At 42.1% G+C, this 20761-nt stretch overlaps 1 protein-coding gene and 1 long non-coding RNA gene across 5 annotated transcripts in view; one reads left to right on the top strand and one right to left on the bottom strand.

Moving 5' to 3' along the window:
* Positions 1-5083: 5083 nt before the first annotated feature.
* On the top strand, positions 5084-5711 carry LOC117771398. Its single transcript, XR_004615578.1, has 2 exons — positions 5084-5218; positions 5462-5711. It is a non-coding gene; the product is annotated as an uncharacterized LOC117771398 (long non-coding RNA).
* The window catches only part of LOC117771310 (cingulin-like), a 36347-nt gene continuing 21068 nt past the window's right edge, over positions 5483-20761 (bottom strand). For 3 of the 4 annotated variants that reach the window (XM_034601520.1, XM_034601521.1, XM_034601519.1), the window contains 19 exons: positions 19734-19842; positions 18868-19057; positions 18703-18778; positions 11913-12191; positions 10856-10954; positions 10230-10406; positions 10034-10144; positions 9693-9751; positions 9427-9574; positions 9247-9351; positions 9006-9158; positions 8510-8677; positions 8256-8429; positions 7989-8078; positions 7826-7909; positions 7552-7670; positions 7159-7267; positions 6653-6816; positions 5483-6320 (listed from right to left, as the gene is read on the bottom strand). In XM_034601520.1, coding sequence (XP_034457411.1) covers positions 6188-6320; positions 6653-6816; positions 7159-7267; positions 7552-7670; positions 7826-7909; positions 7989-8078; positions 8256-8429; positions 8510-8677; positions 9006-9158; positions 9247-9351; positions 9427-9574; positions 9693-9751; positions 10034-10144; positions 10230-10406; positions 10856-10954; positions 11913-12191; positions 18703-18732 — 2202 coding nt within the window. In that variant the 5' untranslated portion in view covers positions 18733-18778; positions 18868-19057; positions 19734-19842 and the 3' untranslated portion in view covers positions 5483-6187. Of the gene's footprint in view, positions 6321-6652; positions 6817-7158; positions 7268-7551; positions 7671-7825; positions 7910-7988; positions 8079-8255; positions 8430-8509; positions 8678-9005; positions 9159-9246; positions 9352-9426; positions 9575-9692; positions 9752-10033; positions 10145-10229; positions 10407-10855; positions 10955-11912; positions 12192-12587; positions 13021-18702; positions 18779-18867; positions 19058-19733; positions 19843-20761 lie in introns of those variants that run through there. The other variant, XM_034601522.1, reaches the window with a different exon arrangement.

Genomic DNA, 20761 nt, shown 5'->3' on the forward strand with positions numbered 1-20761 from the left:
TAAAATAGCTAATCCACAATTAGCTGTCCAGATTATATTTATCTGATATTCACGTGACACAGAGACAAAGCAGAGGGAAGCTTTTGTAACCAAAGAAGTTTAGTTACAAAAGTTTAGCGAACAAAACTTGAGTAAACACGACACACACTCCTTTGCTGTTTTGGTTTGTTCGTAAGGAACTGACAGACGATTCTTTAGAAATAGTTTTTATTCATGTTTCTACATGTTGACGCAGCTATTTCTCCATTAGACGTCCATGATGTGTTGTGGCTGAAAACAGATTTGCAGATTGTTGAAACTTATATTTTTGGATGGATATAGGTACAGCATGGTTCATGTGGAATTCTGGGAAAAACCCTGCGTCGTATTTTATCAGCAGAGCATCACCGGCCAGGATTCACGTATTGTTCCGAACGGATCTACTGCCTCTTAAAGCGTCATTCCTCTGTGGAGCGACAGAATTCAGCCATCTTGTTTTCTCTGTGGCTCCATCGTCACCAGACCTACGAACATTTAACTGAAAACAAACCTGCAGCACAGTCTGAACGATTTAACGTTATTTTACAGACAGGAAAACATTTGAGGTAATTATAGCTTCAGAGATAAAAGTTAAATAACAGTTGATAATCATATATAATAAACTTCAGATCTTCAGAGCAGCTGAACTTTCACCTCTTTTTCACGGATAATCACACACAGTGAAATTAGGCTTTAAGGCCCCACACATGACCAAGGTTTTTAGAACATGACAAAACATAGAATATTAATTCAGTTGTCATATTTCACACTTTGTTCTTTTTCGTCGTCTTTTTCACGTCCATCGAGAGCAAATTATCTCAACTGAAGCCGTCACGTTATCCCCAAAAATACAAATTTGTTAACAAGACATGTCTTAAAGAACTCCGGAAGAAATTTCTTCGCTCTGAACTGAACTTTTTTTTGGGCTCAACACTTGAAGTTCTGACTTTTCGTCGTCGTATTTTGTCGTGCGGCTCCATCTTGTTTCTTGTTTAGTTGAACAACGAACCATTTAACAGTCGGTGTGTAGAAACTTCTTGATGCCTGAGCTCAGTGGAAATCGTTCGTCTTTAAGTAGCTAAATAGATGAAAATTTACCGAATTTAAATGTCAAAAAATCCGCTTTGGTTCCGAGATGATTTCTTTTGTTTCAAGTGCGACTCGACGATTTTCCTCACGTCAAGTGAAACCTTGATCTGCCTTACTTCATGAACAATCTTGAGCCAAGTTGAGTCGCACCGGAAACAACGGAAATCTTCTGTTCTCATTGTTGCTTTTCCACCTTTTTCGTTCTTTAACTTGTCGTCGTCTCACAGCTGGAAAACACTCAAATCACTGCTGGTTGGTTTTTTCCACGTGAAAAACCAGAATCTGCCAAACGGGTGAACGCTAACGTTTATAATGTTTGGTTAATTAACGGCACGGTCGTCACTTCATCGTTACGTATGTTTAATCTGTGCCAAACGAAAACGGGAAACGCCACAGAGGAGAAATTAGTTCATGACGAACCTCGTTCTGCTTTTCACTCCGAGTAAAAAATCTGCCTTTCGGTTAAAACGTCTGTTTTTCCGTGTGTTGTTTTTATTTTTTATTTTAAAGCCAAACAGAGTCATTTTGCCAACAGCTGATCTCGGTGCCATACACAACACTAATAAGTTTATACGTGTTCAGACAGTGTCTCAGTCTCCACCAGTCATTTAGCAGCATTATAACAATAATGTTCTCAGAAATGATCGTGTCTCTGTGGGTTTGTTGTACAGTTTCATAATTTATGTTATCATGATGTACAGGTTATGTTTTTTTTTTCTATAGTCTATGCATTTCTAAACATTTAACAGAGCACGTTTTGTTTTGTCTCAGTTTTCATTCACTAAGTAATTTGAGTTTATTTAAGACCTGGAACGTTGTTAAAGCTACAAAACAATTGGTCTGAAGGTTCCACTTTCCTCACCGGTTGATAACGGTCGGCGGTTCGATGCCGGGCAGGTGGAGTACAGCCAGATTCTATTTTCAGAAAACATCTGCCCCCTGCTGGCGTGATGAGACAGAACCAGACAGTTTAAAAAAAAATTATAAAACCAAGACGATGAGCTGCAGGAGGTTAAAGCTGCGAGTTCACTCTGAGTTTAACCTTAAAAAAATACAAACTCCATCCGTCATTCATAGAAAAATACTTTAAATAGGTTTTAAAAGTGTCAATTTCATTTTATTTCATTTTCACGTTTGTAAATTGTTGAAAAAAATCTTCTTTTCTTTGTAAAATGAACAGTTAATAAGGAGGTAATAAAACACGTGTCCTTAAGAAACATTTTAAATTACGCAACAGCTCAGATCGAATAAAGCAACTCGGCACAAACAACTCGAGCATCGACAGAATCTCTGAATTTATGGAAATGATCGGCTTTGATTTTCAGATTTAAAAAACGTCACAGTTCAAATTCTCCAAATGAAAAAGCTTTTCCAAACCGACGCCTTTTCGATCGTGACAATCGTCTGAACCAAGTCATCAGCTTCTATCTGATGCGTCTGATGCTCGTCACCTTTTATTTAAATCACGTTGTCTCTTCTGCAGCATCGAGTGTCTTTCACGTTTTTTCTCGAAGCGTCTCGTTCATCAACCTCATTTTTGAATTCACTTGGAAAGTTTACACAGTCTGAAGAGTCATGTCGTGCCTGTTAGTAACTGATCCTCTGTTACGTCTGTGAGCTACTGAATATTTTAATGCGTTATTGATTATAGATTACAAACCAGAGGAGAGCAGAAGTCCGGATGTTGTTTCTGTGCCCGATATATCAAGACAACTAATTAATCCAAGTACCTCTAAGAGCTTTTATTTTTGGAAATTCTCTGTGTGTGAATTCTCTCTGATGCCTGCGGTTTGTACACGTTTGTTCCGTTGTCACCGTGCGTATTGATGCCTGTGTGTGTTTGTTGGGTTTGTTGCACCGTCAGCATGTTCGACACCATGAGAAAGGAATGACCTGTGATGTGTTTCGTGTTTCTGATGTCTGAGCTGCAAATAAATCTCTGTGGTTGTTTTTACCCTTTTGGTTGTTTTTTTTTCTCCACGATGAAGTGATTTGATGTGATGCGGATGGAGGCCACCATGTTGGGGGGGGGGGGATTAAAATAGAAGCGTTTTCATTTTCACAAGCTGCAGTATCACAGCAACGCAAACAAACACTGTACTGAGCATTTAACTCTTTAGAAAACATAGAATTAATCATGAAATGTTCATTGTTCGAGATAATCACCATTTTGAGCACAACTCCTGTGCACACGATGCATTTCATCGTTGGAATAATCGGACGATGTAATTTTGTCGAAGGCACAATAACGTAAAAAAATAAGGGATCATATCTTTAGTCAAAGACACTTGTGAGTGACTCAAATTCCAAACTTCTTAGTTTTAACGTGGTGATAACGTCTAGATGAGTAAAAGCAAAACTGTGAGAAAAACATTTTACGCTGAAACACTTTCGACGAGATACCGGTTACCTGTTACCTCTGGTTTCCACGGCAACGGCATTGTGAGATTTGACAGCTGATTAAAGACGAATTCGTACGATAACAACTTTTGAATCTGACGTGTTTGTTATTCACTTCAACACTTGACTGTTTGTGTCTGATCACAACCAGTTCAACACTAGATTCTAATAATACTTCCTTTCCAGTCCAAGTGACAAGTGATGAAAAGTTGAAGAAATTCCCTTTGGGAGGTCACTTTGACTTTAACCTGTTATCATCAAAATAAAATCTGGTTATTCATTAGTCCAAGTGAATGTTTGTGCCAAATGTGAATGAATTCCCTTGACGCCTTCTGGAGATCTCACGTTCACAAAGCAAAGAATTATCTTTGTGAGGTCACAGTGATCTTTAACTTTGACCTATGATCACCAAAATCTAATCAATCACTCCCTGAGTCTAAGTGAATGCTTGTGCCAAATTTGATAGGATTCCCCTTAGGCGTTTGGGTGATATCACGTTCACAAGGCAAAACATTGGCTTGGTGAGGTCACAGTGACCTTGATCTTTGACCTTTTGGCTACGTAAATATAATGACGTCATCCTTACGAGTGAAAGGATTCCCTCAAAGTGTTCCGAGGCATAAAAAAAACACGCGATACACAGAATTCACAGTGGAGAAGATTTATTAGCATTTTGTTTAGGAAACTTCTCACCACAAGAGACAGTGTGAAACAAACATAAATACCCGAGAACAGTAGAACCTGTAGAGCGTGAAGTGTAGTTACAAAAATAAGTCCGTGTATTTCATCTCTTTTTACATATCTGTCGACGCTGCCAATTTCATTCAAGGAAAAAAATATATATACTTTGTGAAGTAATTCAATTCCCGACAGTTAAAATCTTTCATTGAGAAAACTCTGTGATTCCAAAGAAACACATACGTCGTCACGTGTAAACATGAGAATCCAAAGAGAATCTGAATATTAGCTCTATGTCTCTAACATGATAGAAAAGATAGAAAGGAACATGCAGAGGACTGTAAAAACATCCACAACCTAAATCTGAGAAATAAAACCAGTGAATAAAACTGATGACCCAGTGCTGTTCGTTTCTGTCTGTGACACTTACAGGTTTTTATTAACAAACATCTTTGTAGCCGGACATTTATTTTTTGCGTTTGAGACGGACAATATCTCAGCTGTTGCACTAAAAACTGCATTTTACTTAAAAATACTTGTAAATATAATATAAAGCTCAGATCTGTGTCTCATCTGTGAAGCGTGACGTGAGATTTTCTTCACCGACGTTACAAATCTTGTCTCGTGAGCAGATACGTTGCGACGAAGTTTCATTGAAACATTAACAAACCCCCCGAAAAAACCTGAAACTGAACTTTGAAATCATCTCATTCTCTAAAACTAATTTTTTCCGCGGCAAGCGACAGCAAATACAGAAAATCCAGGGATCTGCATCATCTCATAAAAACAACACAAAACAAATATTCAATATAAATAATCTAGATCTATCTGTGTGAATCTAAAACAACGACCCAGTTGTTCCATGTTGTGTTTTTTTTTACCCTGTAAAATAATATATATTTAAATACTGCAGAAGATGTTGAACTAAACTCTAACGTGAAAAACCCTCATTATGAGACAACTGTCAGCAACGATATCGAAAATATGAAGAAGAAAAATGCAGCAGAATTTTCTAGAGAGCAATGATTCATCTGTTCGATAGAAATCAGCTGATGTGAGAAGTTAACAGACAAGTCTGTGTCTGTGCTGTTTGTCCATGTGTAAACTTTGACTTTAAAACTAGAAACTTTTAAATAAAAAATGTATTTAACCCCATATTTTAATTCAGTTCAATTCAATTTGTTTTTGCTGTTTTCTTTGTGTTTCTAGTTATTAAATAGAAAAGTTTATGGTTAAACTAAAATCTCAAACTTCAATTACATTTCTTTGCCATGAGGTTTCGATAAAAACATCTTTATAATAATTTTATCTTTATAACGATCAGATCATGATTCTGAGGAGAAGAGACGACTTTCATTTGACTTCGTGGTTGAAAGTTAAATCGAGTTTCAGTGAAGCCGTGAATCCACCAGTCGAGTTTTTAATGTGGATCAAATGTGTTCCTCCTGTCGCCAGGAGGGGGCGATGGATAATTAAGATCCTTCATTTCCGAATAAATTCTTTGGATGTAATTTGATACTGATAATTGAAAAAATCCTGATTAGGAATATCGAAATTAGGAAACATCATAAATTGATGTATTATAAATGTAATTTACGTGTTGAGACACAGCAGCACTTTCAGGGGGAAATCAACTCGTAGAAACTTGAATGTTTCCTCTATTCAAACTAACATTAGAACCAAAACACCAGAATGATTTCCAAGGGAAATATGAGGAAATGACAGGTTGAATTATAAAAACTAAAATGTGAGTTAACACCATCAGATTTCAGCACATAAGAGCAAACAAATGGAAAAAATCCAGGTGGAATTTTGAGACTTTTTAGAACAAAGCTGAGATTGTATTTTTTCATTTGGACGACTGGTGGTGGCAGGTTTTTAAAAAACGCCTCCTAACTTCACTGTCAGTGTGAAGACGACGTAGTTTATCTGCTTTAAAACAGTAACATATATATATATAAATATACAGATGAGTTCGGTGCTGAGTGAATGTTCGGAGGGTTCAGACTTTGGTGAAGTTTTCTGCTTGCTGCTGCGGCGGCGGCGGCGGCGGCAGCTCGTCGTCTTCGTCGTCCACGCTCAGGTCCAACCTCAGGTTGTCCAGAGTCTGACGGATGTTCAGAGTCTCTTTACGTCTGAGAGAGACACAGACACATGAGGCTTGATTAACATAAGATACAATGATCCTTTATTAGCACTATTACAGCAGCAAGAGTCAAAATAGGCTGCAGCGAGTAATAAGTACCATGAAATACTCAAGTGTAAGGATAATAATACTAATACTACACTTCTACAGTGTGAGAATATGCACAGGAAATGGATTGTACATGAACCGTTGCACAGACAGATGAATATTCCACAGTCAAAAGAGTTAAAGTTTCATAATGCTGCATTTTTACGTGAAACACAAACCACTGAATCCTCAAACTTTGAATATGTGTGTGTTGAGTAGAGAGAGAGAACGTACTTCATCTGCAGGTGCTGGTCGAGCAGCTGCCTCTGCAGCCGGCCGCTCGTCTCCCTCTCCTCGCCCAGCTCTCTCTGGGTGTGGCGGTACTGCGCCTCCTTCCTGCTCGCCTCCTCCTCCGACTCGTTCAGCTGACGCTTCAGGGAACGGATCCTCTGGTTCATCTGGACGGTCACAGATCCACGGTTAGTTTGGACAAAGCATAAAAAAACCTCCCTGCTCGTCCTCGCTACATTCTAGCTTTTCGTGCAGGAGCCAGTTTGGTCTGTATGAGTTTCACCTCACCGCACGAATCTTAAAAACATTTCAAACAATTCTAAAAGACAGAATAGAAACGAGGGAAGACATCAAACAGAAATGTCCCGAAAGAAACTTCAAAGACCCTTTCTCACATTTTCTATACATATCTAAAAACACAGATAATAATGTCTGAGGAGTAGAATGTCCTAAAAAGAAAATGTATCTGTGTGGGTGATTGTGTGTGATTGTGTGTGTGTGTGTCTCACCAGGTCTTTCTGCTCATTAGCTATCCTGTGCTCCTCCTCCATCTGATCACTCAGCTCGTTGGTTCTTCGCTCCATTTTACTGATGGTGTTTGTGAGAACAGCTTTGTTCCTGCATCAAAACACACACACACACTACACGTTATACACAGACACTACACGTGATACACAAACACTACACATCTACTGTTAGGATTATTATTAATATTATATAAAACCAGTTCCAGCTTCCTGTTTGTTCCTGTTTCCTTTCAAATCTTTACACAACCCAGCTCCAGTGAATATCAAAGATTTACTAACTTCCCCGGGAACCATCCTACTCTAAATAACATAATAAATAAAATCCTCATGTTATGGTGGTTTATGGTCTGTGAGCAGCAGGAGCATGTGACCGACCTCTCCTCGGTCCTCAGCAGGTTCTCCAGCTCTTTGGCTCGACTCTCCGCTCGGGAGACGACGTCCTCCTGAACCCTGGAGCTCTGCAGCTCGTCCACCTCCAGACGCAGCTCACGCAGCTGCACAGGGAGAGAGAGTCAAGTTACAGACGAGTACGAGTACGAGCTGAAGAAGAAGTGTTAAATCAACAATAATATAATAAAACACACACACACACACACACACACACACACACACACACACACACACACACACACACACACACACACTGTACCTGTCTCTCCATGACGACCTTCTCAGTGTCCAGTTGGTCGTTCAGATCTTTCTCCTGAATCACCTTCAGCTGCAGCTGCTCCGTCTTGATCAGAAACAACAAATGAGTCAACGACCAACACAGATATGAATATGATTTAACCTGAGCTGTCGAGTCTGGTCACCTGCTCGATGGCCCTCTTGTGTTTGGCCGCCCATCTCTGCTCGCTGTCATGCAGCTCCTCCAGGTCGCTCTCCAGGTCGATCATCTTCTCCTGAAGGAAAACAGAAATCAGGGTCATCATTCAAACTAATACTGAGCTGAGGTTTAACTCAGGTTATTTACAACTGGGCCAGATTGTGTTTCTTCAGAAAAGTGACATGATGAACATTTGGGCCTGTGTATTAGATGTTTGTAACCATGTACATGTGGAGTAAGAAGCACTTTGTACCTGAGCCTGTTTGAGTTGTTTGGCCAGGTCGTCTCTGGCCTGCTGGGTCCCCTGCAGCTCCATGTGGAGGTCGTCCACCGACCTCTCCGCCTGTTTGCACTGCAGCTGGATCCGCTCCCTCAGCTGGATCTCCTCCTCCAGGTTTTGCTCCTTATCGATCAGCTTCCCAGAAACCTGCACAGGCAGAAACACACATCTTACAGCTGCTGTCACACCTAAGATGTCAGGCTGAGGCTGATGGGAGTGGGCCGTACCTCCCCCTGCAGTCGGCCGACGAGGTTCTGCAGTCGCAGCAGCTCCTGGTCCTTCTCCAGCAGAGACTCCTCCAGCTCGTCCACCCGCATGTGGGCGTCGTCACGCAGCTTCTGGTGCAGGTTCACCTCGGCTGAGGCCTGCGACGACACCTGCAGGGCCTCGTTCAGCTGCAAGCACACGGGACACGTGTTGTATGTACGAGCAGGCACATGCATGTTCTCATGTGAGCGCTGCATCCAGGGAGCATATGTGCTGACGTTTGCAATAATAACTTTATGTTTTCTAAGAAATTAACAGTCATTTAACAAAACTTAAATAATTTTCTACTTTGCATCAGTCTCTTTATTCAAATCAACACTGTGCAACTTTTACTGGGCAACAGCGCCCTCTGCAGCCACATGTGGGGATTAGGAAAAACAAACCAACATGGAGACGAGAAAGGAAAACACAGAACTTTAAATATGACGTGAGGCAGTTTTATGAATTCGCCTGTACCTCCGTCTCCAGCCTGAGGAGGTCGCTGTTGAGCTCAGACGTCCTCTTGTCTTTCGTGTCCTTGACGACCTCCAGCTCCTCCAGTTTTCTCTCGGCCAACCACAGCTTCTCCCCCAGGGTCTTAGCGTGCAGCGTCTGCTTCTCCAGGTTCTCCTGAACATGCAACACACACGTATGACACACACACGTGTAAACACGGCTCACAGTTCTGCTTCTTAACACAACGAGACTGAAACTCTACCTCAGAGTCCTGGATCTTGTTTTTGAGCGACTGCTGGAGGAAGTTGAAGGCGTACTCCTGCGTGTTGGCCTCCACCATCATGTCCCGCGCCTGCCGCACCTCGATCTGCACACGACAACAGTTCATCAGCCACGTGTCGCACAGCGTCACAGCTCCAGTGTCACTTCATCACCTCCCTACCTCCATCGCTCTGTACTTCTCTCCTATCGACTGGCTCTCTCTCTCCATCTCTATCATCTGCTCCCTCATCCTCTTCATCTCATTGGTCAGCTGAGCGTTGGCGCGCAGCAGATCCTCGTTGTTCACCATGAAGCCGCGCATCTCGAACCTGAAACGGAGGAACAGGCCTCGTTAATAAAATGAAATCAGAGCCAGGGTAAAGAAAAAAGTTTGAGGTGAAGTCAGACCCCAAGTTTTAAGAAAGCAAATTTATAAGAAAGACAGACCTGATCTGATTTCTCTCCTTTTCCATCTCCACACTCTCGGCCTCCAGGAACTGGTTACGCTGGAGAGAGAACACACACAGACACAGACACAGACACAGACACACAAAATCACAGACACAGACACACACACACACACACACACAGACAGATACAGAGACAAAGTTGAAGAAAGTGTTACTTCACCAAAACCACAACAACTGACAAAATGGGTTTTAAAATCACAAAACCTCTAAAAGCTGCAGATCCATCAAACATTGATATTCATGCTCATTAAACGTGGTTTGACCATCGGACTCCTGTGGTGATTCTAACAGACGAGAACGTGAACCAGTGAATCTCACCCTCTGACAGGCGTCCAGCTGTTTGGTCAGTTCCTCGATGAAGTCTTTCTTGTTGGGCGCTCCCAGCGTGTTGGAGCGGAGGCTGTAGTGTTGGCCGGGCATCACCTGAGGCTGCAGAATAAAAACACATCATATAGAGCGGACGTGGGCGGCAGAGCGCGTGGTATCCGCGCAGAACACGTGTCACTGAACGCACCGCGTGGTTGTGGTTGTGGTTGACCTCGGCCCGTCTCTTCACCAGCGTGTCGTAGGCGGAGAATCGAGTCCGTTGCGGGGGGAAGTTGGATGAAGGGATCCCGACCGGGCTGGTGCTGCGACTGTTGAAGCCGTACAGGTTCATCTCGGAGGTGGCAGGAGACAGGCCGCTGGGAGCCTGGGGGGGGGGGGGGGGGGGGGGGGGGAGCAGAGGAGGGTCAGAATCATCTTTAGAAGATGTGGTGATAAGGACTTGGATGTTTTGTGTCTAAAGCAAAAGATGTGTTACAGTATATAAGTGATTATTGTGTATGAAGTGTTTAGATCGTTTCCTCTGGAGGAAGTTTAAACCTTTTTAAACGTCTGTGGGCTTCAATTATTTGTTCAAATTAAAACATTTACTGGTAAATGTCTATTTACTGGAGCTGCTAACTTCTCAAACTCATGAAGAACTTGTGACAACTGCTTCCAACTGTTTGAGCCACTGATTTAATCTTTAGTAAAGTATTTTTTAAGCTGTAAAACTAATACAGTGGAGTAGAAATACAACATTTGCCTCAGACATGTAGTGAAGAAGAAATTTAAATATTCTTTTTGTGCTTCTGATAATAAGAATCTGAATCCAACCTTGAACTCGGACATGCGATACATGGGGTTGTAATCCATGGAGGCGGTCGTGGTGTACGGACTGTTGAACACTCGGGGGGGGCTGTCAACAACACCCAGCTGTAAACAAACAAACAAACAAACAAACAACAACACGTTAGACCTCCGATCATGAAGGAAAAAGACAAAAGCAAACGATTTGCCTAAAGTCATTTTGAATAAATGTTCAGATGCAGGAAACAGTGAAGTGAAGCTCTTTATAAAATAAGTTGACTTTATTGTGCTGATTATAATAAAAACATTTAAACAACAGCATCGTGATATTATTAATGTTATTCATGCTAATTACAAATGATTATGTGGTAAATCAGAAGATTTATAGTTTATTTATAATTAGATTTGATTTGATAGGAGATTAAAGTTTCTCAACTCCGATTTAATTCATCAGATCGTTCACTGTTGGTTTTGAGGCCTTGAGAACGAAAAGGAATCTGGATTCAGTTTAACTGAAGAAGCTGAGGAACTCTGGTTCGATCGAATCGTGTGAGAACAGACGAGCAGCGAGGAACCTTCAGTTTGAGTTTTATCCATTCGGGGGTGTCATTTAAAAACTGAAAAGAAAAACGGATGCTACATGGTTATTGGGATTATGACATTATATATGTATATCATAAACTAGGATTATTTAGATCTGCTGAACGTTTAGCAGCTGAAAGATTTGCTTCTGTGTGTTGAACTTGATTTTCTGCTTCACGATGAAAACCGTTGTGGATTAAATCTGTTATAATTAGATTGGATTTACAAATTAACACAAAACCTTCATGAAACCACGTAGAATGAGAGTTATAATCAAAGTTTGTGATAAAATTAAATACACTGCAAAACTAATTGGGTTTTATTGAGTCATAAAATAATAATGTTATTTTTGTTGTGTATGGACAATGTCAGCAGTGTTTTGTCCAGAAGATGGCACTGTTTAATAACTGGTGCTGTCTCTAATCTCCCTCTCACACACACACACACAGACACACACACACACACAAATGGTCCCATGGTCCCATGGTCCCGTCTCACCCACCCTGTCGGACATAGTGTCCCCCTCCCGTGAGGCGAGGGACTCCAGGGACCCCCGGAAGTAGTTGGGCCCCAGCCGGGAGCCCTCCCACCGGGACATCCTGGGGCCGTTCTCCTCGGTCGACCTGCCGCCCCCCGGAGCGTCGGCCTCCCTGCTGCTCAACCCGTTCGTCCTCAGCTCGTTGTTGAGGGACAGCTGATATTTGGGGTTGTGGCTGGCCGGCCGAGGACTGGGCGTGGTGGGCTCGTCCTCCAGCTGCTTGTTCGAATCGAATTCAGACTCCTGGAGAAGAAGCACAGAGAGTTAGTGTCGAGCTCTAAAAGATGCAGAATTCCAAAATGTCGCGATCACATCATGCAGTGAAGAAATCACCGGAGTTGGTTGTTTTTATTTGAGACAGAAGCTGCAACGCGTGAAGCTCATTCACAGGAAAGAATCAGGAGTGAAAGCGAGATCTGTGAGGCCATTTTGATTAGTACGAGTAAAGAGCTGCTGCGTCGTGCTGTGGTTATACTGGTTCCAGTCGGCATGCGGATTGAGCGCTGGGCAGTAATCATGCGAGCAGGTGCGTTGAGGATTCATGCTGTCGTGTCGTCCTCACGCACAGAAGATGCGAGATTTGCGTTTCATGCAAAGACGTCAAACCAGTCTGGGTTTTTTTTTATTATTTTCTCTTACCGATCCCATTCCAGAGTCCGCCAGCGAGTCTCTACCGGATTCTACGGTTTGTGTTTTGGTGGTTGCTTGCGAGTCAGTTTTCTCAGCGCTGCCTCCTACTGGACAATCAGTTCTGGCAGTGACCTGGTTAGTGGTGGTCCCGCTGGACGGAGCATCGTTCTGACGGGTTTCTCTGAGCGGAGGACTCACGGTGATGCTGGGAACTGGACTCTCCTCTGTCGGTAGGGACGGAGCGAATGTGGACAGCGTAGACTTGAACGTTCCTCAGACTTCAAACCTTCTCCGACTCCAAAAGCGAGAGAACCAGTCGGAGAGACGGGATCCGAACTGGAGAATCTACCGATCAGGTCTTTGACGCTCCCGGCTCGGCGCAGGTTTGAGCTACGGGACGAGCCTGCAGGCGGTTTCTTATGATTAGTTGATGAAGATGACTCGGCCGTTTGCTGAAAGAGGTGAACACACAGAGCAGACCCAGACGAAGAGGAAGAAGAGGAGAGTATGAGCAGCAGCGGATCCAGGTTAGAAGTTCATACACAGATGCTGATATATATATATAAATATATATATATATATAAACACAGGGAGAAGAGATGAGAAGAGTAAAGTTTAGTTAGGTTTTAAACCCAACTAGTTAAAGAGTTAAATTATTTTAGTTGTTTCGTTCTGATAAGTTTGGTTTTAATTTGACGAGATGAAAACGAGGTGAAACATCTCGCGACCGGTCGATCTCACGTTTCGATTCTCTGGCTCCAAATGACGTCATCAGCACAAGATGGCCGCCCTTGACGTCCATCTTTATGTTTTATCGTTTTAAAACGAGGAAACCGTTATTTTACACGTAGTAAATCAGCTCCTGTAGCTACAGAAGCACTTTAACTCAAACTATTAATTATTCCTAGAAAGCAGCACATTAATAGTTTAAATCTAGACTCAAACTGTGCGTGCGTGTGTGTCTGTGTGTGTGTGTGTGTGTGTGTGTGTGTGTGTGTGTGTGTGTGTGTGTGTGTGTGTGTGTGTGTGTGTGTGTGTGTAGTTGACTGTTGGAATGCATACATAATGACGTGAGGTCCAGTGTGAATGTTTGTGTGTGTGTGTGTGTGTGAGAGAATGTGTGTGTGTGTGTGTGTGTGTGTGTGTGTGTGTGTGTGTGTGTGTGTGTGTGTGTGTGTGTGTGTGTGTGTGTGTGTGTGTGTGTGTGTTCGCATCCTGACATAAATCCCCCTTGAGTTACTGCAACATCTGCTCACTCATCTGAAAAAATAAAACCACCACCCTCCCCCCCCGAACGACAGCATCCCACTTTCTCACACACAAATACAGAGGACGACAGACAGAGGGACAGGGGACAGAGGGACAGACATACAGACAGACAGAGGGACAGAGGGACAGAGGGACAGACAGAGGGACAGACAGAGGGACAGACACACTCCAAAATGAAAATACTCTAACCCTCGAAGAGGAAAAGCACAATAAATGGCAGCGTTTCTCTTTTCTTTGCCAAAAAGCCACTTGAATAAATCCAGCTTTAATTAACCGTCCTAACAAGAAGGCCGATGCCACTTACAGGAATGAAGTGGCGAGCGTCCAGGGGGGTTTAACTTTCAGGGCTCGAGGGTCCAAAAGCACCGAGTGGCCTTAATCCAGGGCCTCGCCTGGACGGCGTCTCCCGGGGACGCTGAGCCGAGGCCGGGAGAGAAGCCGGCGGGCTGGGACGGCGGCGAGGGACGGAAGGTGTCTGGGCTCGTGGCGAATCAGCAGAGGTTTAAAATGTCGACCGGCCGGCGTGGAATCAGCAAAACGTAAGATTGATTTTGTGGGCGTGTTCAGTTTGGACCCTCGAAGGTTGTGAAACGAAGATGTGGAGGAAATTGTCTCAGCTGTCAATCATGACGTCTCAGTCCCATTTTTATATCATCAAATAACTCATTAAAACCAAACTCATCAGAAACAAGAACCTAAAATGACAGAAACCATTTATTTTAGAATGTATTTGGATTGTTTTTAGTTTGTTCCATGTTCCATCTGCTAACATGGAGGAGGCGGGGTTTATGATCTATACTGCAGCCGGCCACCAGGGGGCGATCATTACACTGGCTTCACTTTGTTTACAGTCTATGGCACCACGATTCACACACACACACACACACACACACACACACACACACACACACACACACACACACACACACACACACACACACACACACACACACACAAACACACACACACACACAATGGTCGTCGCTCCCTGTGGCCTCACTACAGTACAGACATATGGCGTGGAGCCGTTCACCATCTGACCCAGATATACGACAGCAAAGCACCCTGGGAAATACAGTGACTGTGTCGCTGCTGCTCGGAGCAGAAGAGCTCGGGGTTTTTTATTCCACAGTAAAAGTTGGGTTTAAATATTTAAAAAACCAAACAGTTTACTTTTATTCTGTAGTACGGCTCAACCCCCGAAATCCTACATTTCCCAAAATGCAATTGCACCCATTGGACGACACTAGCTGTCAATCAGAAGATATCACAGCCCTGATACAGACGGTGCTTATTCTCTATTTTGACGGGAAAGTAAAACATATTTTAATCTGTTCTCACCGATTAGAATCATTCTCGAGTAAATGGATTTTCCCGCCTGAGAAAAAGGACCCTGACAAAAAATGTGTTTGAACTAAATCACCTTAATGTGAAACAGTGAAACGTTTGTGACGTAAACAAGCAGATGCACGTTGATCCCGTCTGAAGCTAAACTGTCTGAACCGTCAGAGAACAACAGAGGAAATAACCAATTAGCTGCATCAGTCGTGTGTCCGTCGCTCGCAGAGAGCAAAACGTTCAGGCTGCGTTTGTCCGGAGGCGAATCTGCTCTGCAATATGTTCCCGTGTTGTTGTTGTTCGTGCCCCGTGGCTTTAAACGACTGAGATTAAACTACGGACCGTCGCCCTGTCCCCGCCGCCCGTCCCCGCCGCCCTGTCCCCGCCGCCCCGTCCCCGCCGCCCCGTCCCCGCCGCCCCGTCCCCGTCCCACGCTGCCCCGCCCCCGAGGCCGGGGCAGCTCTAACTCTTCACATCACAGATAATTATCCTCTTAACAAGAATATTTATTACAGATCAGGCTGAAACTAATCTTTTCATTATTTAATGTGGGAAATTTCTAAAATGACCAGTGGGTTTATTTCAGTGGGGTAAGCCGGTCAAATATTAAATATGAGAAAATCTATTAGTGATACGTTAAATACAGGAATTAAAAACAGCTCATTGAGTTCCCACATATGAAAATCTCTAAATGTGACTTTTAATACTGTGAATATTCAACAGTAGATTTTTTCTTCCTGCATCTGTCACATCGAACCAAATTAAATATTATAAAATTTAATTCACCAGAGTTTCTCATCTCAACTTGATGTTTGCAAAACATATTTTTCCAGAACTACTTTCCCAGGAGCATCAAGTGTTTTCAGCCCAGATGTTCTCAGCTGATGAGAATCACACCTGAGTCCATCGCTCAGGTTCCAGAGGTTTTAGAGCTTTTATCACGTTTACGTGTTTTTGATATTTTTTATCGTTCATCCAGCTGCTTCTCTAAAAACATCCTTAATCCATTTCTACGCATTTATAATCTTTACTTTACTAAATGTCAGTGTTGATTTTATATATTTTATCATATTTATAACTTATTTTAAAGCTGTTTCTATTAACAGTTGCTTTGGTTGCATTTGTCTCTAAATCTTAACTAATTTAAAATGTATTTTCATCTTCCTATTCAGCCTGTAAAGCACTTTGATTTGTTTGAAAGGTTTTATATAAATAAAGTTATTTTTATACGTAACAATTTAAGTTTACATTTAAGTTCCTGTTTGATTCTTGCTTTTTGGTTTATTATTTATTTCCACACTGCAGATCTACGTCTCGTACCTGAAACTCGGTGTTTGTGCTTTTTTACAAAATGCGACGATGTTTCATCTTAATTAATCATTAATATTAATTGGTGTAAATATTTGGATGGTGTCACATTCAGACAATTAATCAATCTGTGTCGGATCAGTGAATCTACAAAAAAACCTCTAATTCAAAATCTAAGTCTATTAAATTCAGATCTAATCAGAACGATGCGTGATTACACAATCCAGGCTCATTTTCTGACGGATTAACCCCAAAAATCTGATGAGAACGTTACTGAGCCGCTCCGAGGACTCAGGGTCTGAATGTCGAGGGTTTGAATCCCGCTCCTCCCCCCCCCCCCCCCCCCCTCTCCTCCCGCTGAGACCAAAACGCAACAGAACATCACAAAGTCGTTCAGTCTCTTGTTTGATGAACATTATTTCGGGGATCAGGGTTAAAAAGTGCTTTAAGTCTGTCAGCTGTAAAATCCACTTTTACGCAACTTGACCTATTTCCTCTTAAATCCACTTCACAGGCGACGTCAGGACTTTGAGTCAACGACGAGGTGACAGGTGCATATTTCACGTTTCTGCAGATTACATTAAATGCACGTTAATGACTCATTTAGTAACATTTAGTAACGCGTTTCAGGAAGAGTGATCACTTCTAACACGTGATTTTACAGAACTAACACTTTGAGGTGCAGACGCCTCCTGGTTGAATCAGGACAGTTCACAACCATCACCAGTCAAACCAGTGACGAGCATTGTGCTTCACTTCAATAAGCTCCGAAATAAACCTGCAAATAAACTGAAGCCTGTTATTTCCAGTAAATACTGTAAATATGTTAAAATCCTAGTTGGGTTTATCTGGTTAAGGAGACGTTTGTTTGTTGAAAACGAGTCGAGAAACATTTACAGTAAATTTGGTTCAGTCAGTTTAAAGCCTGAATGTTACAGATGGACAGAAAACATCTGGATTCCAGTGGACGAGCGACGTTTTCTCCTGTTTATTCTTAATTATCCACTGAAACCGATGGAGAATGAATTCACACCCGCAGCAGCTGTTCACCCAAACGCTGGATTTCCTGTCGCAGTTTCACTTTAAGCTCTTAATGAAGAATCTGTTTTATTTATTCTTTAATGATTGTTGGGTGATAGTCTTGACGCCGGCGTTGTGTCTGTGAGCGGAGACGCAGCGTGTTGGCAGCCGGTCGCTCTGCTGCTGTGTTTCAGCTTCACGAGTTAAACCGCGCTGACACTTTGACAGGTTTCCTGTTATAATAAGACTCAAACCAGGTTCCTTCCCTCGATGTTTCCTGTCACAACTGTGTCAGTTTATTATGGGTGTTTTTCTTTTTGGAAAAGATGGTAGAAGAGGGAGAGCGAGAGAGACTGTGTGTGTGTGTGTGTGTGTGTGTGTCTGTGTGTGTGTGTGTGTGTGTGTGTGTGTGTGTGTGTGTGTGTGTGTGTGTGTGTTCAGTGTGTGTGTGTGACAGACAGAGCCAGACGAGCAGGCAGATGTTTCCTCTGTCTCTACTCCGACTGTCTGAGAAAGACTGACAACAGCTGGACCAATGCCAGACACACACACACACACACACACACACACACACACACACACACACACCACACACACACACACCACACACAAACACACACACAGCGACACTGTTTTCCTACAACCAAATTGCACTGAGCAGTTTTATTTTGGTTGTTTATTTTTACTTTACAATAATATAATAATTGTTGTTTAAAAGCTCGACTGAGTTTAAAGCCGCTGAACCAAATCCTGTGAATAAAGATGGACGACACGTCTCCACTTCCTCCAGTTGAACAGAATACGAACGCCGCCATCTTGAGCTTTTGGAGCCACGGTCTGAATATTCAAAGGCCAATAAACTAATCACAATATTTAAAGTTGTATTTTGACTTTTAGTTTGGCTCATCTCCGATTATGCCTGATTTTGTGACCTGTACCGCAGCCAGTCAGCCACCAGGGGGCGATTGAGACACTCTGGCTCCACTTTAAAGGATCTGACACGTCGTCCATCTTTACTTACGGTCTCTGCTCTGACTCGTGCAGACGGACAGGAAGACTTAGGTGTGTTAGTTTTTTTGTTCGGCCTCAGAGACGTTTTGTCTGGTTTTCAGGTTCGATTAAGACACGAATGAGAAATGAAAGCGATGAGAGAACAGAGGACGATTAAAGACGAGGAGTTGGACTGTACCATGTTGTTTTCTTCGGTCTTTCCCTGCATGGTGCGGTCGCTCCGTCTGTCGGCGAACGTTTCCTCTCCGTCCGACCTGAAGGAGAAACATCATCACAGCTTTAAACTCAGAGTCGTCAGTGATAAACTCCGTCTCTTGTCTTCCTGGGATCGTGGTGCTGGTACCTGTGGGACAGTTTGAGTATCTTCTGGGTGAAGAGTCTCAGCCTCTCGCTCTCTTCCTGGTACCGGTGCAGGTCTTCACTCAGCAGCTGACGGAGCGAGATCACAGCCGCCTCCTGGAACACCAGCTCCTCTGATTGGACCAAACGCTCGGTGATGGAGGCCTGAAGCTCCCGACAAGCGCACAAGTGAACTGCAGAAAAATATGGAAACGACACGTTTTAATAACAGGTCACAGTTAGACAATACCTGAGCAACACTCCAGCTGTTTGTTTAGTCAGAAAATTAAAACAAATTATAGAGATGTTAAGAGTATTTTGATCATATGATTGTTTTGTCTTATTGTTAAAATATAAAATAATCATCTTAACTAATCATTCTTCTTTTTCTCTTATATTTATTTATCTAAAGATAATTTTCCTAAATTCTACTGAACAAGCAAATTAAATACAGCAACATTAAAAGGTAAATATGAAGTAAACATAATATTTACTTTCCTCTTTTCAAGGCAGTTAAATTCAACTGAGTAAAATAACTTGTTTTAATTAAGCTGCTAAAACCTAAAAAAAACTATTGATTGGACTGCAATTGTTGGAAAAACAAGTAAATAAAACTAAGTTTAGAGGGAAATTAACAAGTAGATATTGTTAAGTTATTACAGTTGATTATAAATATTGTATTATCTTAACTCTCTCTGAAGTTTGTCTTTTCTATCATTGATCACTTTGGTTTGCATTAGTGTCTAAATCTGAATGTTTACCTAAGTTTTAAATTATTTAAATTGCATTTTATGAATTTGAAATGAACGATATAAATCTTCTTAGTTTCTAACTTTGTCACATGATGTATTTTGCTGCTGTGTCACTCACACTCGTCTGACGCCTGGAGCTCAGTTCCTGTTCGAGCTGTTTCTTCCTCTTATGAAGATGAAACAGTTCAGAGGTCAGAAGCTGCCGACGACCTTCGATCTGAACGAGTCTGAAAACAAACAAGCACAGAAAACTTTAGTTTATAAAAAACTCTTCGACTCCCTCCTGAGATCTTACACACACGATATGATGTCATCAATACATTTTAGGTGGAAACAAATAGATTTTGTTGGTGATTCAATAATTTTGATTCAATTCCAGCTCAACATTTCTACTTTAACATCTACAGTCTCATTTTATCTGGAACTTTAGTGTAAAGAAACTTTGTCCAGGGACAAACGTAGACGTGGTTTTGGGATTTGAACCATCAACCCTCCCTCCAAGCACCTTCTCTCCCGTCTGCAGGCACAAAAACCACAAACCAGCAGCGTTCCCACATCAAACACTCTCGACCTGCGTTCACCCGGTTCAACGTGACAGCGTTCGCACCTTGAACAAACATGTCGGAGTTTTCATAGACACACACGGAGCTGAACATCTGATCCTGAGTCAGAGATTAATGATCCAGGTTCTAAGACGGAAAACCACAAACTCACCACTGAGAACACGGAGAACACGGAGAACACGGGGAACACTGGGAACACTGGGAACACTGGGAACACTGCTATAAACTACAAGTCCAGAGCAACTGCAGTTTATAGTTTTTGTTATAACACAAAAAAGTTTACTTCTTTGTCCTTATTTCCAGGAATTGTGTTGTTTTTCTAAGTTTTATAAATAATACGATTTATAAATATCTGTAAAAAACAGTCGCGACAGAAGTTATAGTCAACGAGGACACTGCAGTACTACTTGTTACAGTATTAGTACTACAGTAAAGGAGCATAGTATATTTTAATAGTAATAATAATGATCATATATTTATAAAGCACGAATCATGCATTAAATGTGACACAAAGTGTTTCACATAAGAGAAAATCAATGTTTAAAACTAAATTAAAGAATCAGGATCAAGAACCAATCATTAG

This window comes from Hippoglossus hippoglossus, chromosome 12, assembly GCF_009819705.1.
Source record: "Hippoglossus hippoglossus isolate fHipHip1 chromosome 12, fHipHip1.pri, whole genome shotgun sequence".
Taxonomy (NCBI): Eukaryota; Metazoa; Chordata; class Actinopteri; order Pleuronectiformes; family Pleuronectidae; genus Hippoglossus; species Hippoglossus hippoglossus.